Here is a 10,176-nt window from a genome sequence, read left to right as displayed (position 1 = left end):
TGGCTAATTTTGAAAGAAAATATTAAACACAATTTTTTTTTTCTATTTTGGAGTTCTTCTGTGTTTTTCTTTATATTCCAAAATATATACTATAGTCTTGGATTTCTTCCATAAAATAAAAAAGTAATGTTTTAAAAGACAGTAGTTGTCAAACCCTTAGTCTAAGGTCTTCAGAAAACGGATGACTGCAAAGCTTGATCAACATCAAAGACAGGAATACTTTCTCAAAGTCTTAATTTCACTTATTATTATGTTTTCTTATATCATGCATTTATTTAAACACTTGTGAAATGATATATTTTTGAGCCATACTTCAAATTACTGGCAATGTCAGTCTATGAAAAAGACAGGTATTTTTCCCCCCATGAAGTGAGATAATTTTCAATCTGCCATAACATGTGCTTACACATCTTCACTTTTAAAACATAGCATTCAAGTTAAGTCAGGGCAAATTATTCCTTTTCGACTTTTACAACTTTTATGCTGCTGCCAGAAGTCTTCTCGGCATTTGCTTTGAATTCTGTCTTCAGTGTATCTCTCATGGCTTTTGCACAGATCTGGGAGTACCAGAGGTAGTTGAGTCCAATCTGTTGCCAATATGCTGCCATGATGTTACAAGAATGGAGCGCCTCCAGCCGAATCACAAAGATGAGGTCAATGTCAGCTCAGTGAACAGCCTAGCTTGGGAAATGATATCTTTAGCTCTAATACTTGAATATATAAAATAAAGGATATAAAGCACTTGGGGAAATTTATTCTGTTAACTTCCTATTACACTTTCTTGTTGTTTACTGTTAGTCATGAATTCTGTTACTTCATAATTATGCTATATTTTCAGGTCGAGAGAGCTAATTTATTTGAAACAACTCACATTTTGCTCTCCACATTTTCATATTCCAAGATTTGGGGATGTTAAAGAAGGTATGCACAAGCCCCTCAGAGACAATTTCCTTTTAGGTTAGAGAGTGCCCAATCTGATAATTAATCAGCCTCCAGCCCACTTGGCTGGAATTCTCAGGGAGGCTGGAATTATGCCTTGTTCTCTTTTCTATATCTGTTAACTCGTTCCGTGTAAGGCAGTTAGCACTGACACCATAGAATGGAAGCTTCCAGTTTGCTGGCTTTCCTGATGGGTGCCTATCAAGACCTGATAAATCCAAAGTCTTCAACATCTCAATTAATAACATCTCAATCATGCTACTCTTGGGCTATAATTTGTGGATTTATCCTTAATTCTGATCTTTCCCCACATCCTACACATCTGTATACCCAAAGTGTGTCAGGAATCCCAACTTCTCGTTGCATTCACGATGATCTCAAGCTTCTCCACTCTTATTTAAAGTACTGTAATATCCTCTTGATTTCCTACTTCCACTCCTCTACCTCTACATTCTGTTTTCTCTAGTGTAGCCAGAATCATTCTCTTAAAATGGAAATTAGTTCACATCTTCCGTTTTCAAAATAATTTTTGTGTTCTTGTTGTTGTTTAGTGACACAGTTGTGTTCAATTCTTTTGCAGCCCCATGAGGCTCCACCACAGTTCCAAAGCATCGATTTTTCAGCACTAAGCCTCCTCTACAGTCCAACTCTCACATCCATACATGACTATAGTTCTGATAGCAATGTGCTTAATAATCTATGACCCTCTAATTAATAAAATGAGATTCCAGTTTCTTAACAAGTCATTGAAGAAAACTACCTTTGAGGTAAAGAATATGACTTTATTTAGAAAGCTTACTGATCAAAGGAAACTCCTTTAAGCTTAACTAATAGACCACCTGACCTGCCTCTTGAGAAACCTATATGCAGGTCAGGAAGCAACAGTTAGAACTGGACATGGAACAACATACTGGTTCCAAATAGGAAAAGGAGTACGTCAAGGCTGCATAATATAACCCTGCTTATTTAACTTATATGCAGAGTACATCATGAGAAATGCTGGGCTGGAAGAAGCACAAACTGGAATCAAGATTACTGCAAGAAATATCAATAACCTCAGAAATCCAGATGACACCATCCTATGGCAGAAAGTGAAGAGGAACTAAAAAACCTCTTGATGAAAGTGAAAGTGGAGAGTGAAAAAGTTGACTTAAAGCTCAACATTCAGAAAACAAAGGTCATGGCATCTGGTCCCATCACTTCATGGGAAATAGATGGGGAAACAGTGGCTGATTTTATTTTTGGGGGCTCCAAAATCACTGCAGATCGTGACTGCAGCCATGAAATTAAAAGACACTTACTCCTTGGAAAAAAAGTTATGACCAACCTAGATAGCATATTCAAAAGCAGAGACATTACTTGCCAACAAAGGTCCATCTAGTCAAGGCTATGGTTTTTCCTGTGGTCATGTATGGATGTGAGAGTTGGACTGTGAAGAAAGCTGAGCAGTGAAGAATTGATGCTTTTGAACTGTGGTGTTGGAGAAGACTCTTGAGAGTTCCTTGAACTGCAAGGAGATCCAACCAGTCCATTCTGAGGGAGATCAGCCCTGGGATTTCTTTGGAAGAAATGATGCTAAAGCTGAAACTCCAGTACTTTGGCCACCTCATGCAAAGAGTGACTGATTGGAAAAGACCCTGATGCTGGGAGGGATTGGGGGCAGGAGGAGAAGGGGATGACAGAGGATGAGATGGCTGGATGGCATCACTGACTGGACGGACGTGAGTCTGAGTGAACTCTCGGAGTTGGTGATGGACAGGGAGGCCTGGTGTGCTGTGATTCATGGGGTCTCAAAGAGTAGGACTCAACTGAGCAACTGAACTGAACTGAACTGAACTGAATCAGGCAAGAATTATTAAAACTCTTTAAAACTCACTTTTTTTGCACGATGAAGAGCATTGAAACACACAGTCTTTTATAAAACAGACTGCCTTACCAGTAAAATTAATTTAATTTATAAATGTAACTCTAAACAAGGAAATATTCATAATGGCTGACCTATATAAACAATTAAATAACAAATGTTTTTATATAAATGGCACATTCATATTAGATGGTGAAAACCTGTGCTATTCAAAACTATAATGTAACAGAGATATTAAACAGATAAATAAATGCTAATTAATTTTAACAAAACGTATAGTGTAGTATTATTCCATTTTCAGGTGAGAAATTAAGGATTTTAGTCAATTCCCTAAGGTATGAACAAGTGAAATTGCATGCCGTTTGTTCCCTCTTCATTCTTTCACATATACCAATATTTTTCAAAAACTCTTCTATTATCCATATCTTCCTCTTACGAAATTATTTCTTTGTTTTAATTTTCAAAATTTGCAACTTCTCAGCTCTAATTCCATGTCACCTGATGACTTTTGTCTTCACAGGACTTAAAAAATGTATTTTTCCCTTTAGTGCAAACCTTATATTTTCTACAAATAGAGCATTTAAAGATAATAGTTAACTGACATGGAGTACACAGTTTCTTTTTTAATTATAGCTTTTTTGAGATATACCTGCTATACATTAAAGTGAAAGTGAAGTCGCTCAGTCGTGTCCGACTCTTTGCGACCCCATGGACTGTAGCCTACCAGGCTCCTCTGTCCATGGGATTTTCCAAGCAATAGTACTGGAGTAGATTGCCATTTCCTTCTCCAGGGGATCTTCCCGACCCAGGGATCGAACCCAGGTCTCCCGCATTGTAGACAAAGCTCTACCGTCTAAGCCAATGCGCATATATAAAGTGTTAGTTGATAAATTTAGAGATACATATATACATACATGTATAATTACAAATCACCATAGAAATCACATTCATCAATCTCAAAACTGTCTTTGTGACTTAGTTTCCTTTGTGCCTCTCCTTCCCTGCCCCTTGCCTAAGACTACCATTGGCAGGGGTAGAATAATAGGGACTGAAGAATAATTTGCATTTCTAGAACTTTATAAAAATTAAATCAATCAGTATTTATTCTCTTCTATATTTTGCTCTCCTTTATCTCAACAAAATTACTGTAAGCATCATCTGTGCTGTTGCAAGTATCAATAGTTAAGTCCATCTTTTTGCTGAGAGTTTTTTCAGTGTACATATACAGAACAATTTGTGTTCCATTCACCTGTCGACAGGATCCAAATATTTCTTCTATTCCATTGCTCACCTTTTATTCTTGTGAAATTTTGTTCTTATGAAGTGTAGTCAGATTACCACTCTTCCTATTTATTTACTTTTTTACCTCATTTTATTAGTTTTCATAAAACTTTTGTGGTGAAAAAGAAAATCCTTCCACACATTCATGGCAAAAATAGTCTAAATTTCTTCTCATGTGTTCAATATGTATTTTCCACATTTTTTAAAAATATGAATTTTAGGATCCATTTTTCAAGTTCTATAAAAATTATCTAATAGATGTCTATCAGAACTAGAGAAAAGTTACAGATTAGTTTTGTAAAATTTGACATATCTTTAATATTGTCTTCCTTGTCTTAGATTAGTGTCTGGCATCTTTCTTTTGTTCCAGATCATAAAAGGAATGTTACTAGGGTTTTCTTGTAGTATGACATAGTCTGGTTTTGTGGTTAGAATAATATTCATTTCTTTCTGTTTCTTTTATCAGTTGTTTTCCCCTTATTAATTAGCTAATATTAAAAAAATTAAAAGTTGTGTACTGTTTCTTTAGAGAACATTGCATAAATACATTTATAAAGTCTAAATAATCCTTCATTTTTGGATTATTATTGTTTGTTTTTTAATATTTAGTGTCTCACTTTATTTTAGACAGTCCATTTTTGCTTAAATTGTGTTTTGTCTAATATTAATACATAGTGTAGACTATCTTTTCTTTGATGAATATTTCCATCAGGAATTTTCCCAACAATTTTATTTTCTATGCTGCTCTAGTGCAGAATATAATTTGAATAAAAACACACAGAGAGGCACACACAAACTAATCTCTAAGTGTTTACATGTAAATTTAATCTGCATAAATTTACTGTGATTACTTAGTTCTATCATCTTACTTAGTGTTTTTTAATTTGCCTTGTGGGTTTGTTCTCTCCTTTCTTTACATTGATTCTATTGCTTATACTTATTTTATTCTCATCACCCTCTGCTTGATTAGTAAAATGGCTAATTTTTAATTTATATATATGTAATTTTCATAAATTGAATGCAGAAATGATCCTTTTTCTTCCTTGTTAGTATAATCTGGAATAATAGCCAAATAATTTTTGAATCACCTAAATTCATTTATTCACATCAATCAATAAAAATTTAATAAATTATTTTACTGATAACAGCTCACTCTAGTTTCATACACACTAAGATTTCTCATCCCGATTTACCTTTTTTCTTTACTGCTTACATACAACGGACTAATATATTTAGTTAGCTATTAGTACAACTATTATTTAAGAAATCTACACTGTTTTTGATAGCTTTGAATTTATTTTATTTACTGGTCAAAATATGCCATGTCTTCCAATTTGAATCTATTTTTCTATAGGTCTAAAGATATTTCTACTTTTATATTTCAAATATAACTGGCCTGATCTTCCATTTATTTTCTAGTTTCAAACTTGACATAAAATAATATCATCTACAGTTATGGCATGTTTAACATTTGCCAGATTTTTTTCTAAGCATTTTGAATGTTTCAACTAATTCAATCTTGGTTCAAAGTTGGAATGATCATTGTCATTATTTTGCAGAGTTTCATAGTACTTTGGAATAATATTTAATCATTATCTTGCAAATTGAAGCTGTACTCATTAAATAATAACCTTCCAGTTACCTTTTCCTCTTCCCCAGGCAACCATCATTTTACTTTCTGTCTCTATGAAGTTAGCTTTTCTAGTTATCTTCAGTTCACTTCAGTTCAGTAGCTCAGTCGTGTCTGACTCTTTGCGACCCCATGAATCGCAGCACACCAGGCCTCCCTGTCCATCACCAACTCCCGGAGTTCACCCAGACTCATGTCCATTGAGTCCGTGATGCCATCCAGCCATCTCATCCTCTGTTGTCCCCTTCTCCTCCTGCCCCCAATCCCTCCCAGCATCAGAGTGTTTTCCAATGAGTCAACTCTTCGCATGAGGTGGCCAAAGTCCTGGAGTTTCAGCTTTAGCATCATTCTCTCCAAAGAACACCCAGGGTTGATCTCCTTCAGAATGGACTGGTTGGATCTCCTTGCAGTCCAAGGGACTCTCAGGAGTCTTCTCCAACACTACAGTTCAAAAGCATCAATTCTTCATCGCTCAGCTTTCTTCACAGTCCCACTCTCACATCCATATATGACCACAGGAAAAACCATAGTCCTGACTAGATGGACCTTTGTTGGCAAGTAATATCTCTGCTTTTGAATATGCTATCTAGGTTGGTCATAACTTTTTTTCCAAGGAGTAAGCGTCTTTTAATTTCATGGCTGCAGTCACCATCTGCAGTGATTTTTGGAGCCCCCAAAAATAAAGTCTGACACTGTTTCCACTGTTTCCCCATCTATTTCCCGTGAAGTGATGGGACCAGATGCCATGATCTTCATTTTCTAAATGTTGAGCTTTAAGCCAACTTTTTCACTGTCCTCTTTCACTTTCATCAAGAGGCTTTTTAGTTTCTCTTCACTTTCTGCCATAGGGTGGTGTCACCTGCATATCTGAGTGAAGTGAAGTGAAGTCGCTCAGTCGTGTCCGACTCTTTGCGACTGCATGGACTGTAGTCTACCAGGCTCCTCTGTCCATGGGATTTTCCAGGCAATAGTCCTGGAGTGGATTGCCATTTCCTTCTCCAGGGGATCTTCCCAACCCAGGGATCGAACCCAGGTCTCCCGCATTGTAGACAGACACTTTACCGTCTGAACCACCAGGGAAGTCATTGATATTTCTCCTGGCAATCTTGATTCATCTTACAGAAGTATAATTATACTATATTTGTCATTTTGTGCCTCGATTATTTCACTTAGTTAATGTCTTCAAGGTTCATCTACGTTGCTTCGTGTTTCAGAGTGTTCTTCCTTTTTAACACTAAATAATGTTCCATTGTATGTATGTATTATTTATTCATTCATCAGTTGATGAATGCTTGGGGTGATTTCACCTTTTGACTATTGTGAATAATGCTTCTCTAAACATGGATGTATAAATCTTGTTTGAATCCTGGCTTTCACTTCTATAAGGTATATACTGAGAAGCAAATTCCTAGATCATGCAGAAATTCTGTTTTTTTAATTTGTTGAGGAATCACTATATTGTTTTCCATAGAAATTGCACCATTTTACATTCCCACCAGAAATTCACCAGTTTCTCTGCAACCTTGCCAACACTTGTTACTTTTTTTTGTTTGTTTTGGTTTGGTTTTCTTAGAACAATCCTGCTAGTCTTGTAAAGAACTGTTAGTCTAGTCTCTCAGTCGTGTTCAACTCTTTGTAGTCCCCTGGACTCTAGCACTCCAGGCTCATCTAACCATGGGATTTCCCAGGCAAGAATACTGGAGTGGGTTGCCATTTTCTTCTCCAGGGGATCTTCCTAAAGCAGGGACCAATCCCATGTCTCCTGCATTGCAGGCAAACTCTTTACCATCTGAGCCACTGAAACTTTTATTTGCATTTTCCTGACGATTAGCCATATTGAAGATCTTTTGACCATTGCTTATTGACCATTGGTATATCTTCTTTGGAGAAACAGTTATTTAAGTTCATTGCCAATTTTTAATTAGGTTTTCTGATTTTTTTCTGTTATTCAGTTGTGGGAATTCTTTATACATTTAGAGATATCAACCACTCTTTAGACATATCATTTTCAAAGATTTTTCAAGTAAATTTCAAGGATAAAAATTATGTTGGCCTGAGATACCTACAAAGATCACTTAAAGAAGTAGAAAATCAAGCAAAATAGCCAAGACACTCTAGAAAGTAGTGTAAGCCACTGATCTTTAGTTTGTCAAGCTTCCTTCAAATATTCAAGTATAGAGAGATCAGTGTTAAACATGTGAGAACTTAGGAAATATTGTTTCTACAAACATGTCATAAAAATCTACCAATGTAATAACTTCAGTCAACAAATGTAAATGGTGAACAGAGATTATGTTTATATGTATAATGAAGGTTAAAATAAATACAGACATAAGAATGAAAGAAAAGGTGATATAGGTTATTTCACAGTAGAAGTGATATTCTTTAAAAAAAATTAAACATTAGTGAGGAAAATGGTGGGAAAAATGTTACACTGATGACATTATTTGCAAGACTCAGTAGCAAAAGGATATAACTTCAAGCTGAAAAATCATATTCAAATGTTAATTATATTTAATTGTAAAAGATAAGAAATTTGAAAATTAATACTTTCAGAGGAGTGCTACAAATTAATTAACATTTTCATATGCATTGTATTCTCCTTTTTATATGGAAAACCAAAAAACTATGCAAGACTAGGAATGCAGACATTGCAAGAAAAGAGGAAAAATGTAGGCATTTAAATAAAAACAGCAAAATGGCATTAGGCGTGTAAGTGGATTTAGTAATAAAGCACAGTGTAGGCGATAAAATAATACTGAGAGCTTTGATTAGAGAGGTGATAAAAGAAGGGTGATGCTTTCTAAGTTAAGGAAGATTAGCATAAGAGGAGAGTTGAAAAGAAAAATGAGTGTTTCTTCTTTTCTATGTTGATACTGATTTATGCAAGTTACCACCTGACTCAGGTCAATTCTGATTCCAAGTGACTCAAAGTAAGAATGCAATATTCGATAGGAAGGACAAATTCAAGGGACAGATATGGATCAAATTTGACTTCTGATTAGTCATGGGAAGAAACATAGACAATTCTCAGAAAAATAAAGTCAACAACATGAAATCCAGGAAATGGGGGGCATCGCAGATGTGAGACAAGTTAACAGATGTCAGAAGGATGAAGGAAGGCTAAGTAGATGGAAATAAGTCTTGACATTTGCAATTCTGCTGGAGTTACAAGGGGACTTCATGTATCTATTAAGAAATATAGTTGCTCTCTTTTCTCAATACTAAATAAAGAGCATATTCCAAAGGAGATATATGAAAACACATCAAGTAATGTTTCTAATCTATGAGAATTAAATTAATCAAGCTAATAATATACTGTAAAATAGGCCTGAAATGCTATAAGGAAACATGGTTGAGGAAGGTAGAGATAAGAGTTGTGATGAACATTTACTCAAAACAAAGTGTGTAACACAAAACAATAAGCAGGAATATATGTACATATAATATTTAATATATAGTAATGAGTTAAATATGATGAGAAAGAACAGGGTTATATCTGCTTGTAGTGTTTTTATTAAATAAGAAAAATGCATCCAGACTCACATGTGTATTTTGGAGGCTATTATAAAGATACACACATTGAAAGAACACAGCTAGCTTTTATATAAGACTAGGATAAAAAGGATTTTGAGAAAAGAGGAATAACTTACAGCAGGATATAAACTATGGGTACAACCATGAGTAGATATTCTATCTAGTGAAAGAAAAACAAGAGAAAATAGGCTTACATTGTAGAGAAAGGGATTTAAATTTTGCATAAGTTAAAACTTCCTAACTAAAAACGTTTTGAGATAATGGTTGGATATCTTTCTTGGTTTAATTTTGAAAATTATTAAGTCAGATTCTCATTTGTGTTTTTAGCAATGCCAAAATTGCATAAGGCTGAACTCTGAATGTGTTTGCTTGTCACATTACTGATAGAGTTTAAACCGTTGTCTCGCTGATCCTGCTGACTATGCCAATTGTCTCACTATATCTCACTGTATACACAGTTCATTGAACCCATAGTAGGCAAGGAGTGAGCAGGGATGCTGGAAGAAAACTCCAGGAGAGGTAGGAATTGCAACCATATTTATTCTTTCCTGCCTGGCACAGCAACCTTAGCAGCAGACACGCTGTATTCTCTCCTTTTGTGGTTGACATAGTGGGCACAGCCTCACTGCCATGATGAAGGCTGAATGTAGCCCGCAGGACGTTTTCAGGTGGAGCTGATATGTGCTTTCAGAACAAAAGTAGCCCGTGACAAAAAGGGTACCTTGTGAGGTGCATTCACAGTGCTGTAAGTGGACTCAGTTGTTACATAATCATTATTTACAAAATGCGGGACGAGAGTGAGAGGGCATAGGGTGAGAGGCATGACAACTCCATCTTGTCTAATTTGCTCTTTCCCTACAAATATTCAAAGACTTCTTCTGCCAAGAATGCTAATCATATTATCTATATCAAGTTTACACAAGAG

The 10,176-nt window shown here is 35.4% G+C and overlaps 1 protein-coding gene across 1 annotated transcript; it reads right to left on the bottom strand.

Annotated features, from left to right (window-relative positions):
• On the bottom strand, positions 453-608 carry LOC102173355 (ATP synthase subunit epsilon, mitochondrial-like). The gene has a single exon (XM_005678193.2). It carries the CDS (start codon positions 606-608, stop codon positions 453-455), a length of 156 nt encoding a protein of 51 aa, XP_005678250.1.

The sequence above is a fragment of the Capra hircus genome, chromosome 3, assembly GCF_001704415.2.
Source record: "Capra hircus breed San Clemente chromosome 3, ASM170441v1, whole genome shotgun sequence".
NCBI lineage: Eukaryota > Metazoa > Chordata > Mammalia > Artiodactyla > Bovidae > Capra > Capra hircus.
Note: the sequence above shows the minus strand (reverse complement) of the source record. Positions and strands in the feature narration are given on the sequence as shown.

Bases quoted from the DNA above. Each gene is read 5' to 3' on its own strand.
- LOC102173355 (XM_005678193.2), bottom strand. From the start codon at position 608: ATGGCAGCATATTGGCAACAGATTGGACTCAACTACCTCTGGTACTCC.